At 45.4% G+C, this 15,108-nt stretch overlaps 1 protein-coding gene across 7 annotated transcripts in view; it reads right to left on the bottom strand.

The window, feature by feature from the left end:
- The window catches only part of Pde8b (phosphodiesterase 8B), a 223,323-nt gene that overhangs the window by 58,943 nt on the left and 149,272 nt on the right, over positions 1-15,108 (bottom strand). For all 7 annotated transcript variants that reach the window (XM_075976288.1, XM_075976286.1, XM_075976282.1 and 4 more), the window contains exons 5-8: positions 14,822-14,879; positions 9,733-9,821; positions 4,021-4,099; positions 284-424 (exon numbers count right to left, since the gene is read on the bottom strand). In XM_075976288.1, the coding sequence (XP_075832403.1) occupies positions 284-424; positions 4,021-4,099; positions 9,733-9,821; positions 14,822-14,879 (367 nt within the window). The remainder of the gene's footprint in view (positions 1-283; positions 425-4,020; positions 4,100-9,732; positions 9,822-14,821; positions 14,880-15,108) is intronic.

Raw genomic sequence — 15,108 nt, 5'->3', positions numbered from 1 at the left:
ACTGAAAAGGAGGAAGGAGCTACCCGGCTCAGGGATGCAACGCTAGGATAGTGGGGCGTATTCATGCAAGGGGGCAAGTGGCCTGTCCACAAAACAATCAGCTCCTATGTCATCATGTTGGCATCAAAAATGAACCCATCAACTCCTTTGCAAACTGCAAACAGAAGCTCACTGAAATTTGATGCTCCTAAAGAAGGCAGTCTTAAAGATAAAAGACTTACACATCCAGGGGCGGGGAGGGGTGCTAAGGGAGGAGTGTGGGTGGGTTCTTGGTTGCACCCACCTTTCCCTTCTTGATGCACGTATTGATGGTGTCCAGGAGGTCTGCCCGGTTCTTGTCACTCTTAGGTAGGTCAGCGAGTTCTTTGCCCAGGAGCTCCCCTTTGTGGTAGCCCATCATCCTCTCAAAGGCAGGGTTGACATACTGTGAACAGGAGGGGTGATAGATCAGTATGCCCCGCAGGGAGGTTGTGGGGACACAGGGATACAGAGCCAAGGGTCCCCAGGACAATACTCTACAATGTAGGTGCTGCAGGCCCCTCCTTCTTCATCCTGTAGGAACAGTACCCTCACACACATGGCATTTTGTTCATTCACTCGACATCGTGGTTCTCTATGAGAAATGCAAGGACACCTCAGCAGGAAGGGAGCAGGAAGCCCCCAGCTGATAGCCCTAACCTCTGGTGAACTTTACTTGCTGTCTTCTACCCTATGAAATAAGGAAACCCTCACAGGAAAACAGAAATAGGAAGAGGGCTGGGTTTGCAGCTTGGTGGCACCATGTTTGCCTGGCACACGTAAGTTCCCCCAGCACCGCTAAATAACGAATAAGCCAACACGCACTCATCATCACGTGCAGCTTCTGTTAGTGACACTGCAGTGCAGCTGATTGGTGCTATGTGTCTCCGCACTTTTCCAATCAATCAATCAATCAATCAATCAATGCTATGGCTGGGAGCACTTTGACCTCATGTAAATAACAGATGCAGTTAGCATACAGGGCCAGGGCATGCTTTTTCAGTGCTGGGGTTAGGGTGGGCAAGGAGAGGATGCCCACGGTGCACTCAGATGTCAGCAGATCTGAAGGGTCATCGGCGAACTTCTGCAGGGACTTCTGGAAGTTGAAACAACTGCTTTGTCTGACCCCAGTCCTCCATCAATTTCTTTTTAAAGACCACAGTCGTCACATGAGTAGCCGTAGCCAAGAGAAAAAGCGATGGCAGATGTGAGCACGCTGCACCTGGGTCAACAGTTTCTTCGGGAAAAATTCCCATCCATCTGCTGCCTAGGAAGCTTTCTCACTGGCCATTCCCACCCTCCCCTTAGCTAGGGAAATCCATCAGGAAGTGGGTAATGCAGGGATACTGCAGGGGGCGGGTATTCCCTTGGGAGCAAGCTTCTGTGAACACTGAAGAGATGTGGAGGAGTCTCTGGTTATCAGGCACTACGGAAGTGACTGAAGAGGAGGGGTCCTGATACTATCTTCTTGACCTCCAGGTCCCGCCCAGCTCACTTCCATGACAGACATTGCCATCCCTCGGCATGGCAGGAATCCCGCCTATCATGGCTGAGCTGGTAGCACGTCCCCTCGCTAGGTTTTCCTCTACACTCTGTCTGCTAAGAAAGCCCTTTCTCATTTCTCCCCCACCAACTCCAATGTGCCTTTTACTCCAGGAAACCTCCTCTGACCCTTGCTCTTTCTGAGCTGGTATCATTCCTAAGGGCTCCAATGACTTCTGTGTGGTAAATTCTAATGTATAACATAGAACTTGAGATTTGTCTCTCTCTCATAGGACACTGAAATCCTCAAATGCGAAGGCTCGAGCTGGGTTAGTGACTCCTATTCTGCCAACACTCACTGAGTAAATGGGTATACTAGAGAGTCTTTTCTCTTCCTGATCTGTTGATTGTCTCCTACATTGTCATATGTGCGGGCTCCGCTTTCTCATTCTGTCCATCTGAGTAATGATTACAGCTCTTTTTTATGTTGGAGATCCTCGAACCTCAGAATCCAGAGGCATCACAGACAGGACTGGAGCCAACACACCTAAATTCAAATCCTTGGGAACCATTAGAAGATGACTCCATTCGTCCACTCTTCTGTTTCTGTTTTTCTTCTGCAATAACACTACCTGGCTCCCAGGGTTGTTTTCGAGAGATCAATGAGGATAAAATGCCAACAACTGTGCCAGCACAGGGGAAACCCATGCAAAGGTTTTCAGAGCAAATGCAGATAGACAGTTCATGTGGAATGAGGCACAGAGGTGGCAGGGATAGATAGTTTGATATAGAAGATGCTGTTTCCAGATTTTAAATGTATCACCTACGCCCACGGATACTGGCTATCTGCTCAAGTGCCCTGAGATGGAGCACTGATGTGAACTAGCCTGTCCTTGATGTGTCATGTGAAATCCAGGTGAGGGTCCCTGAGTGTCACCTCCATGTACCATCTCTGCTCTGCTTCTCCTTCCTTTCACTGCACAACATATGTCAGAATCCAAGATTCCCTTTCAGCAGAGCAACTTCTCCTGTGTGGGTACCAGCTATCCTCACACTCATTTCTTTCTGTCCGTGGAAGAGACTGGAGCGAGGGCATGATTTATGTCATGTGACATCACCCCATCACTTCTCCCAGGGATGCAGGTTTGCTAACCACAAACTGTGGCTATGGGGCAAAGGACTCAGTTCCTGGTCAGGGTGGAGAAGGCATGGGAGGGCAGGGCTACTTTGCCTCAGTTCTGACTCACACCACAGCTTCCCACTGTGATGTAGGTAGATGCAAAGCCAGTGTCCTCATGAGGAGAACTGAAGGATCATGTCTGCTTGTACCCAACTTTCTATGTAGTTTAAGATATGGAAGGGTGGGCAGGAAGTGTAAACACAGCCAGAAAAGTACGGAAAATGGTTTTATTTCAAGGGACAGCCAAGAATATTCTGAAACATAGCCCCAAATGAAGCCAGGCAGGAAGGCTTAGGAGTCAGAAATACGGCTTAGTAACTTGATTTCAGTGCTCACTGCTCTCTCTTTCCTTGTATAAGTTCCTCTACTTTGCTAGGCCTCAGTTTCCCCATCTACCTCTCAAAGGTACAGATCTGAGCAGAGACTACCCAATGGAACTTCTGTCACAGGGCTAAGGTGTGGTGGGCTACAATGCCTCTGACCTGGGACAGGAGCAAGGCATTGCCTGTGTGCACACTGGGGGAAATCCGAGGGTTCAAAATGAGGCTGGTGCCAGAGGAGCCATGATGTGCTGGTCCCTGGTAAAAGCAATTGCTCCTCCGTGACACTGTGCACCAGCCTCAGTCAGGCCAGGACTAATCAGGGGACCGGGGACTTTCAGAGTACCCTTGAAGCAGGTAGAAGATACTATGTGGATGCATTTCCTTAGAAAGATGGCAGCAGTATTACAGTGCTTCATAAAAGAATACCATGGCAGGTGACCAAGTACCTGAAGTATTCTGGTCCCATAGCCACTTACAAGCATTTGCCAAACAACCCTGGGCCTTTACTGTCTTTACAGATGGCCTAAAATTTTCTCCTACCTCTACCTAAGAAATAAAAAAGTTCTGATATGAGCTAATAAGTTTCTTCTATGGGGCTAGAGAGATAATGTTTACAGGCACTGGCTGCTCTTCTAGAAGACCTGGGTTCAGTTCCCAGCACCTATACAGGGCAGCTCACCATTGACCATGACTCCAGCTCCGGAGTACCAGACACCCTGTCTCCAGGCACCCACACATACACTCGTGCATGCATATCTGTGCATATGCACGCATGCACACACACACACACACACTCACTCATGCATACACACATACATGCACTTTGAAAATAATAAAACATGACTGTTGTTCTCTCTTGAATAGCCAGTTCTTACGTCTATCAGTAGTCATCTTATATATTGATTTTCCTTTCTTGCAAATATGTGAAAATTATGGAAAAGTAACTGAAATAAAGAGAGAGTAGAACCTGGAAGGCTCTATTTTAGTGTTAATAAGATGAAGCACTTCTTCCCATACCTGAATCACATGATCATCACTTGTTATTTCTATGGCTTCATGACAGTGGTCTAACGCTGTGAACACTGAATTACAGGCCCTGAAAGATGGAGAAGATTAGGGTTAGTGCTATACAAACATCGTTTGAACTTTGTTAATTTGGCAACGTCGACAGACCCCAGAGTTACTGGCACTGTGCACTCTGTTACTGTTCATATCCTGCGAGCTGGTATTTCCTCACATCTTGACATTTCAACACAATGTGCACTGCTGTAATTTGGGCACAGTCATGGTCATGGAGAAGGTCAAGTTCCTGTCCATGAGAAGAAGCCAGCCTGGCCCAGACTGACCATGAGATACGTTGGCCTTTCGCAACAGAGAGAGACATTTGCTTTCCTTTTCTTAGGTTGGCGATGCCACTTCGCCTACAGCCACACCCACTGGCATGAAGAAAGACGGGAGCGGCAGGTTGATCCGATCCCCCCTTGTCTAGTTCTTTGCACCTGTGTATCTTTCTAGCTTCCTACGTGGCTCCTTCTTTGCTGACCTCCCCCGGGTGTCTGAAATATTCTAAATCAGACTCCAATTGTGATTTTTATTTTAACTAGCTTCTAAATAGAAAACAACTCCAAATACATTAAGTTCTACACTAGCCAACACAGCAACTACACGGCTAGAACCCTGCGATTTAGATGGACTGTATAAAGAATCCAGAAAGGCTTTCTCACACAGTGCAAAGAGGAAAAAAAAATTAAAAAAAAAAAGAAAAAGGTTGATTTATGGGATGGATATTTCTTCTTGTAGGGCAAATTCTTCACTGTTATTTTCCTACCGTGAGGGAGTGTAATTGGCTGCCACTTTGACCTATTTGTTAGGAAATGACAGAACACTGAGGAAAATTGGACTTTTTTCCCAGCTATAGGATCCTGGGCAGCTAACGGTCTTTGCTTTTCCTCGTTTTCTCCATCTAGAGAATGACTGTAAAAATATGTATTTCATGGGGTTTTGTAATGACCTGAGTGATGGATGACGTATGCAGGCATTTCTCAAAGTGCTCGGGCCCACATGTGGAAGAATACAGCGTGTGGTAGGATTACCACTTGTAAGGTCATGGAGTCAAGGTGCTTTGTTCTCTGAGGCTGGCAAAAACATCCAGAGAACAGAAAAACTAATTGCAACCGATCTTTATCCGTGAGTCTATGTGAATGGGACTCAGTAGCAGCAAGATAACCAGCCTGCAGGCAAGAAGGACCTCAGCACACTGAAAGATGACACTCATTTCTATGAATGCAGAGATGAAGCTATCTGCATACGGATAGGTAAGACAAACATTCACGCTCTGTTCAGCAGGGCAGAGAATGGGACCAGTTTGATGCCATTGCCATTCCTGAGTCTTGTAGGGCATTTCTTCATTCCAATTGCCCACCCAACAACATTTATACTGTGGACGGTCTAATCACCACCACTGTGTTTGTTTTATAAAATCAGCAGAACATCAAAAGGAAAGCTAAGATTGCTATCACTATCTCCACTGCACTCACTTTTGAGAGGCAAACAAGAGCTAAGGCTTATCAAAAGTGCCTTCTGCACACCTGGTCTAGAGTGAGCTCAGCTCCATGGGAAAGCCCTTCCAGACACTAAGTACCTCTCAGAAGTGATGCGTGGAGACACAGACTCCACGGAGGCTAATTTGTCATCTCTGAGAGCCGGGTAATTAAGTTCTAATGAACACGTTTTGTCACATTCCTCTCTAGCACAGGGTTTCTGCAAGGGGTCTGTGCATCTCAACTACATGTGCAGACAGGTGCTGCAGGCATGATCACTTTTCTGTTCTCAAGGCAGCTCTTAAAAGACAACATCCTAGAGCTTCTGAACAGTATGTCCCAGAGTGTCCAGAGGGACAGCAAATCCCTATACTGCCATTGACACGAAGGGACACCGTCAGGACGAGGAATGACACAGTATTCTCCTTCCTAGCCCTACCATGACCAGCTATGCTATTTGGACTTTTCAACCTCCTTGGGTTGATGGCTCTATTTAAATAAACCCGCACCAAAATGGGGAAATCAATTTGAGTCATGTTCCCAGAACCAGGGAGCCTAATCGCTGGCATTAATCATTCATACTTTTCAGTGAGAAAAGCAACAGCCTTATTAGTGTCTGTTCTTGGGAATCATGAACTGCATCTCAGATGTCCTTATGCTTTATCCTTAAGGTCAGAGGTCATAAAACAACAGGAAAGATGATGGGTAATGTAAATGTTTCTTCTGTGCCTTCTTAATGGTTTCAAAGGTTCAGATGGAAAAGGCAGCTAGCTGTCCTGGGGTACAGGTAGGAAGTCCACAAACAGCACAACGGCATGGTGTGTGCAAAGTGCACGTACAGAGTGCTTGATTGTACTGGAGCACGGTGACCAGGGTGCCAGGCAGCTGAGACCACATGGAGAGAATTTCTGGCTCTTGGTGTTTTCTTGTCAATTATGGCTGGAGTGGACATGTGCTGTGTATTTTAGAAACGTACTTCATCTGGATTCTACCCAAACAGAACACACACACACACACACACACACCACCTTAAACAAGGATAGGACTGAGCAAGACAATGGTTTTTAAGAAGATTCTGAACATGAGTTAACATCCAATCAGAGGCTGAAAATTAGTCAGGCAGACAGAAGAATAGGCCAGGGGAATCATGGGATCTGCTTGGTGGCCATCACGGGCAGTGGCAAGGATGAGAAGGGATGGCTATGTTAAGCGTCCACAGCTCCATGCCCACTGCTGCTCTGCCCTGGCTGCTGCAGAGAGCCCATGTGAAGATAAAGGCTCTACAGATGTGTTCCTGAGAGAGGTGGTGCGCCACAAGACATCCACCCATCAGGCCCTGAATCTTTCTACAATTGTAGACTGCACTGTCTTAAGGTCTGAAGTAAAATAAATATGGTCTCCTACATTAATAATGGGAAGGAATGCTGAAGCTGTAAGAGCATAAACTCCTGTTAGGTTGATAAGTCACTGTCTTTATTTGCGTGACAAGGTCCTTTCATGACAAAGAAGCCAAGAACATTAGAAGAGCTACATGCTCACCACTCAGCTCAGATCACCCTGGACACTGCTATTCATGAACTCCGTTCAGGAGAGCAATTCAACAGATGTGCACAGAAGGGGTTAGGCCCGCGGTCCCTAAAATACATTCTACACAGAGGAAGTTTCCAGTTCGGCCCCATCATTTGCTCGATGGGATCGAACTTGAATGAATGATTGGCTTTGTAAGGTCCAGACGGCAGTCCCCATTCTCAGACTCTTGGGCTGCGGTGTCCATCTTTAACACGGTAGCCTCCTGCAGTGCAGGCTGTGTCCTTGCAGAATGACAGTCCTGCTACACATTTAGCTGCAGCTGGGGGCGGGATTGTAGGGGGAAAGCATTACATAATTAGACTATAATTATTCTGGCATTGTATAATAAAGAGCTCATTTCCCAGTCTTTAACAAATGACATAGTTGCTTGTCTGCCTTGGGGTACAGGTAGATGCTCCCTATGTCCTTGAGTGCCCCCAAAGAGCTGGAGTAAGGTCACTGTCTGGATCATTGTCCTCTGTCTGCTGGGTTCAAATCTTGTAGGCCAGGGAGAGTCATGTAAAGTGTAAGCAGTCCCAGCCCTCAAAGGGAGTGAACTCGGCAAGGCAGAGGGAAGGGCAGAAGGCCAATAGTATTGCAGGTGGAGAAGGAGACAGCATTCTCGAGGGAGGCAAGCCCTGCTCGCTGGGGCCACTGCTTCCTAGGTTCAGTGCAACTACTAGTTTCATGCTGTTTTACATGAAGAACCTTGACGCTCCCTTATGACACTAGCAATGCATCCAACTCCAAGCAGTTCCCGTCGGAGAGTGGAGGAGCAGTGGCAGTACTCACTCTGTGGAGCTGAGCAACACGCAGCTAGGATGTGAGGAGAGCCCGAGGGCTCCCACACATGTCCTGGTCTACTCGTGTCTCCGCAGCACACTGACCTACACAAGGGGCTGGCAGGCCAGCTTGTGTCCTGCTCACCACGGTCAAGGTGCCCTAAGCCTCCCTGGGGGAATCCCCGGTGCCCAGTTCTCTGAGGAATCTGGATTGGGGCACCATCACATGATCTGTGAATACGGAAGCAATGATTCAAAATAGCATGAGGGGCTGGGAGTCACAGCGATAAAATGACGGGGCCTCTGATTTTATTGTAAGAACTAAGTTAAAGGAGCGAACCACAGTGAAATCTCTCTTTTCTCTTTTTATTTATCGTGAAAACATCAAAATTCAAAGGTCTAAGTTATTTTACTATCAATTAAAATCAATAGATACTCACAGCAACTACATACACTTAATGTACATTTTTAAAAAGAATAAATTACTGTATGAAGTTACCTGAAGTAAACATATGGATAAAAAGAAACCAAGGGATTTAACTTAAATATTCAAAGTGCTATTCCTTAAGGCCTTGAGCTATCAAAACATCTCAAACATCAGAATCCCCATTGTTTTAACATACTTTAACTTTTTTAAAAAATATGTATTTATTTATTATTACTTAATATTTGTATGTTTGTTTGTGTGTGTGTTATGCGCATACATGACATTCAAAGAGCAACTTGTTGGCATCATCTGCTTCTGCCACCATGCAGGGGTGGGGGTGGTATCCAGAGATCAAACTCAGTTTCGTGGCAACATCAACACTCTTAACACACACACACACACACACACACACACACACACCAGAAAACACCACACTCCCATCTAAGAGAGTGACTGCTTACTCTAATTGTATTTCTTACATCACTTTAATACACAGACCCGGGAGACCTGCTTCTGTGGCCCTATGCAATCTTTCTGCTTCCCAGGGACTGGAGAAAATTAGTTTTAAAGCTACTCTTTCAGATTTGGATACAAAATGAGCAATGAAGATTAAAAGTATAATTATGGTAGGGAGATCTTTTCTTGGCCTTTGCACTGGGCACAAAGTACAGAGAGGTACCTCTTAGTTGGCCAGAGAGAAGCCATGTAGAGGCATCCCTGAAGGAGGCAGGAAGCTCCTAGAAACTGGTCTTTCCACAGGGCCAAAGGTATATTCATGTTCTCTGGCCTGAAGAGGGAAGGTTAACGGCAAGCCAGAGCCGAGCTTGAACTAGGCAGGTGCTAGGACCCTGATTTTCCAAGAGAGCCTATGAGTGGAAGATGACACAAGAACCCCACACAGAACAGAGCCAAGGAGAAGCCACCTGTTAAAGCACTACATCCCTACCAAGACACCTAAAACCGGGTCCTTGATGATATGCCGTGTATACTGAGGCCACAGGCAGACTTCATGAAATCACCACTTATCTATTTTGATGAATAGTGTAAAAAATGTACCTATTGGCTTCCCCAACTCTAACATCCCAACTACAAATTTATGAAGTTCAAAGTCAGAAACTGGTTCTTAAAGGATGTTCTTAGTCTCAATCTAATTATACAAAAATTGAGTAGGGCTTCCCAGGTTATGATTTTAATATGGCCACAAATAGTGGAAGATACTGTAAAAAAAGGATACACCTTCAGTTTATTTCAATATATCAAAGGACTCCAGTTAACATACTGCCATTGGCTGGCAGTCTAATAGCTTCAAATCCCAGACATCAGTTATAGATCTGTGAACAGCAGCCTGTTGGCAGTTCAGAGTTTTCTAAAGAACTGTTAACATCATGTATTGTCTTATTTTGCTACATACCGTAATTTGAACTGTGAACGAACTTCCCCATGTTCTATTTGAATCAGTTCATTATAGCAAGCAATTATGCTGCTATTCTCCATAAATCTCTGAAAAGAAAGCAAAGATAATGCATAAGACATCTCCAATTCTTTCTTAGAGAGTCAAACAGGGAAACTTAACAGTTGTTCCTGCCCCCAGGTAGCTCATTATGCAAGACATCTTGTAGGTAGGAAGGGATGACAGAGAGAAGTTGTCAAGGAGTGTGAAGGGTTTGTTCGAGTGTCAGGGAAACAACAGAGCCGGTGATGCATTTGGCTCACCTTATAACAAAGATGGGGGGAGCTTCATTATGAGGGGTCACAGCAAAGTAAACACACAAGAGCACAGCATGCACCCCCCCAGCTGTGTTAATTACTGAACCATTCGCCTTTACCCTGTAACAGTCGCCCGAAACTCGATATGCAGCATGCCCAGGCTGCAATGTGCCATCGATTCATTTTTATGGGAGTATTCTCTGCCTCTTTCCAAATCTTTTGGGTGCCTAATGCAGAGCTCATTCGAAATATTGGCGAGCTCGACAACAGAAGAAGGACAATCAAATGAAAAACTAGGCAAAGAATGTGAGTCGACATTTCTTCAGGAAAACATAGAAAATTTGTTCAGCAAACACATGAATGACGTCCAGGCTCACCAGACTAAAGGAATACAAGTCAAAAGCACACTATGATACCATTCATACTCACTAGAATAGGTTTAATTTCAAAAAAGAAAAATAAGTATTAGTAAAAATGGGCAGAATCAAAGCCCCGCGCATTGCTGATGGGGCTATGAAATGGATTAGTCACTGTGGAAAACAGTGTACATGTTATTCAAAAATTAAACTCTAGGTTTATAATCGAAAGCATTGAAAATGGCTACCTCAAGTAAACCCTTGTGGAATCAGGTCCACCAGCTTCACTTTCATGGTATGGGGTAGAATAACGGTCTAGGAAGATGGAAATGGATACACAAACTGTGGTACACACACACAGTGAGATTGTATTTAGGCATAAGCTAGGAATGAAATACTGATGTACGCTATAGCGTGCAAAACGCTCCAGAGTATTGAGAGAAGAGAGACACCAAAAGCCACATGCTCCATGATTCCATTTATGCAAACCATCAGGACAGATGACTCCTTACAGAGAGACGGCAGACTAATGCTCGCCAGAGTTTGCGAAGCAGAACCGGAACAGCTTAGTGGGGACTTGGGGCTAAGGGACATGCTTTAGAACAAGACCGAAGGTGGGAATTGCACATCATGACTGCTCATTGTCACCACACAATGGCCACCACATTGTTCACTTGAAAATGGTCTGTTTTAGTTTCATCTCAACTAGAAAAAAAAAAGCCTTTACACATTTACAAACCCTTAGTGGGTTGAGTAAAGGCATAAGCAAAGTCCAAGTCAAACAAAATAGAATTTGAACACTGTTCATCAAAGAGCTATGACGTACGCACTTCATACCAGGCAGAGACAGCCGAACCTTCTCAGCAAGCCCAAACTTATCCCTACATTAAGTTCTCTAAAGATTCTTTGTACATGTATTTTGCCTTCATTTATGTCTGTGCACCACATGTATGAAGTGCCCATAGAGGCCAGGACAGGCTTGGATATCCTGGAACTGAAGTTACCAACAACTGTGAGCTACCAGGTAGGTGCTGAGAATTAAACCTGGGTCTTCTGGAAGGGCAGCCAGTGCTCTTAACTGCTGAGCTACCTCTGCAGTCTCTTCTTTACATCTTTTAAATCGAACACATCACTTGGTGTAGGATATACAAAAAATCATGCATTTCTCTCATAGAAACACGTCAGCACTTTTATGAGAAATGAGGAAAGCAGAAAAAATAGCCAATAAAAACAGTAAGGAGACAGATTTACTCAAGACTGAAGAAAATGTCTTACATTTTACCTCATACAGAAAAATATAAACTTTGCAGAACTTTCCAAGCATATATCTAGCACACTCACAAGCAAAAAAGGATTCCAAAGTACCCAGTGACTGCCGTGCTTCTCAGGCAGATAGACAGATGGAGGGGAGAGCGCCAGACCCAGCCCAAAGGTCTACTTATAGATTACTATCATCAAGTCAGCCAGAGAGAAAACCCAACTCCTCTCTTCCCTTCTGTCTTAGCATGTAAGTGTGTGTTTACACATGCATGCATGTGTGCACATACCCCCCACACACACACACCTGGAAGGAGTAATCTCTCCCTGAGGAATACCTTCAAAGCCCTCTAACTTTCCATAGTCTTCTAACTTCCCAAGTGGAGTGGAGGGGGACCACGATAAAGCCACAAACACACACACACACACACACACACACACACACAGAGGAAACATTTGTTATTTTAGTCACAAAGTCAAGTTGATTAAGATTCATTTCTGCCTGAGTTTTCAGATGAGGGAAACCGGTGCTAGCTGATGACCCTTCTCAGGGGTCACTGGAGATATACTGAAATTTCCAAGGGAAGTGAGTCTAGATGATGATGAGATGCATGGATCTTGACTCCAGGAGCCCTCAGAACATCTTGGGAGTTAACATGCTCAATTGCCAATGCATGCTGAGGGGTCTCACTAAAAGGAGGAGTACACGGTCTACAGATTCACCCGGGAGGCCGCCTTTCAGGGAACACAGGAGCTCCTGGGAGGGTACTCCAGGACATGGCTTGGGAAACTACATTAGTGGGCGGACCCAAGACAGAGCGAGGAGGGGACACACAGCTGCAGCCTTGCCTGCGTTATGAATCTATAAGCTATTCAGATTTTGGAGTCTGTTTCCTCCTCTGAAAAAAAAAAGAAAACGGAGAAAATATCAAATCCTTCATATGTTGAGAAAAATTAAGCAAATCCTCTGGAACTGGGCCTGATAAATACACCACAGCTCCCCGACTTCCCTCTCCAAAGGAAGTTACTCTGGGGAGAAGTGTGGCTCACAGCTGCTAGCCCAGCATGCCTTCCACATTGCCTCGCACGTGGAGCCCCATAAATACTTGTTGAGATGAATAAGCATCATTTCAGGCTTTAAAAAAAAAGGCGCATGGAGGTGAATGTAAGAGCAGTTGCGTCGGGCAAGATGCTGGCTTCCACAAAGCACAATGTAGGCTGAGCATCACCACAGCTGGCCACATCCAAAGGCTTCAGGGGGAGTTGTTGGGGGTTTCTTCCTGGATCCCCGCTCCGGGCTCATAGACCAATGTGCTGGCCCAGTAGCTAGTCACACAAAGCCAAGTTTCAGCAAACGATTTAAATCAAAACAAATCAAGAAAGAGAAACAACCGCACAGAAGGCAAGGCTAGCTGGTATATCTGGAAGGGACTTGCATAGAGAGCTGCCAAAGACAAGATCTTCCCCAAACAAGGAGAGCAGCTGCCTGGAGATCTGCTTCTGTCGCTCTGAGGCCACAACACACAGAGAAATCAGTCAGGGCGCTATGTGTTTCACTGGGAGAAAACCTGAGGGGTTGGGGGCACCCTGATCCATTGGTGCACAGCCTTGACGAAATCAGACCAAGCTCTCAAAACACCAGGTAATCCCTGCTAGGCACTAGCTTGTGAACTCCTTTTCGCCATGGGTCCATTCAACGTGTATGACACGTTTTGTCCTGGGCACAGCATTGCAGGGCAGCACAAGACAGGTAAGAAGAAAGCAGTGGACCCTCTTTTCTTAATATTTGTACCTAGAGAGTGACAATCATTCCAGTCTAAGCTTTCCTGTCAACAGATGTGCAATCTCTGTCCCCCAGAGGGTAAGGGGTGGAGAGGTGTGGTCCACGTGACACAGAAGATCAATAAAACAAGCAAATAATTTCAGTTATCTCTAGAAAATGAATGAGCTAACAAAAATGGCAATCGCATGGCATCTTTGCTGACTGTCCTCTGGCAATTCTGCATTCCCAAACTCGGAGGTATTCTCTTATCCATATCCAAGCAGGGAATACAAGGCAAGGTTTCAGAGACAAACACCAACCGTCACAAGGAGAGACAGCAGACACACAGGAAGACGTGTTAGGAGAGTGTGGAATCTTTCTATTACACATTACGAACCTCTGCTGCCTCCTATCTTTCACAGGGCTCTGCTCCTAGGCTGAAGCGTGCCAAAGCAGGGGAGACTGCTACCCTACCCTAAGGAAGTTACTGCTTCTCCGTGATCTACGACCGAGGCTTTTCATTTTAAATCCAGAATAGCAAAACACCATATCACTTAAAACACTAAGAACTTACAGGACTATCTGTCTGAGTTTAGACTATCAGTAAAATTTACAGAAATCAACTATGGATCGCTACTTTATTTTGACCTAAAATGAAGCAATTTGTTGTTTTTTTTAAAACAGTAGAAATATATATGTTTGTCTAAACATGTGAGGGAAAGACTATAAATTTTCTATATGACTCTGTCTAATATTCACCTTTCTGTTCTCATTCCACTTTCTCTTCTTTATTTTAAATTAATTCCATTGTTTTCTTGCTATTTGCCCCCACATGGCTTTGCCTCCAATCCAGTTTCTATCTTACCTTGTAATCCTAGTAATATGTCTGTATTTTCTTGCATAGGACAATCAGTCTTAACCTTTAAGTTGATATCAATGTATTTTATACAGTTAGGCTTCAAACTGGAAGCTTTTCTTTTTCTGGTGTTAGGCAATGGTTCACAAGACAGCATGAACCTGCTCTCAGTTTAAAAGCTCTGGGCAGGCCCCTGGTGGCAACGTTGGCACATCATCTTTCTATGACCACACATACATGCCGAGACTGATGAGTAAGATGGAGCTACGTGGGTCACTTGAGACTGTCGGATTTTGATGTGATGTAAGAGGTATTTTGTTATCACCGTGTATCGGCTGCTGTGATAAGTGGGATTAAGATGACAAGAAGCAAATGGTTGACTGGCACTTGCTTAACGCTTGCTCGCTGCCACCCCATGCAGTACCATTGCTTCCATCCCTAGCTCACAGTTCTGAGGCCTGTTTCCTGTACTAGTGCTCATGGCTGTGCGCTTTGACCTCAAGGGAGAGTCAGGGAGGCAGTGCCCGCCCTCAAGAGAGGCATTCGGTCCCCTCGTACGTACCCGGTTGAAGCCGGCATGGAGGAGAGGAAGAACTGAGGCCTCTTCATGGTCACCAGATCTGCAGCAAAGCAGAAAATGTGGTCACTCAGCAGCTATAAACCGGGATTCCTCACACTGAAGCATGGAGAGAGAGCAATGAGGTCATGGGCACTCGCTCTAGAGAGGCTTTCTAAACATCTGTGCCCAGGGAGCACCTGCCTGCAGGGACACAAACCTCACATCTGTCTTCCAGATGTAAGCAGAACACAGGCAGTAGAGGAAGTAATGGCAGCAAGCTGGATGTGTGC

Source organism: Microtus pennsylvanicus, chromosome 6 (genome assembly GCF_037038515.1).
Source record: "Microtus pennsylvanicus isolate mMicPen1 chromosome 6, mMicPen1.hap1, whole genome shotgun sequence".
In the NCBI taxonomy this organism is placed as follows: domain Eukaryota; kingdom Metazoa; phylum Chordata; class Mammalia; order Rodentia; family Cricetidae; genus Microtus; species Microtus pennsylvanicus.
This window is presented reverse-complemented; position numbering and strand designations above follow the sequence as displayed.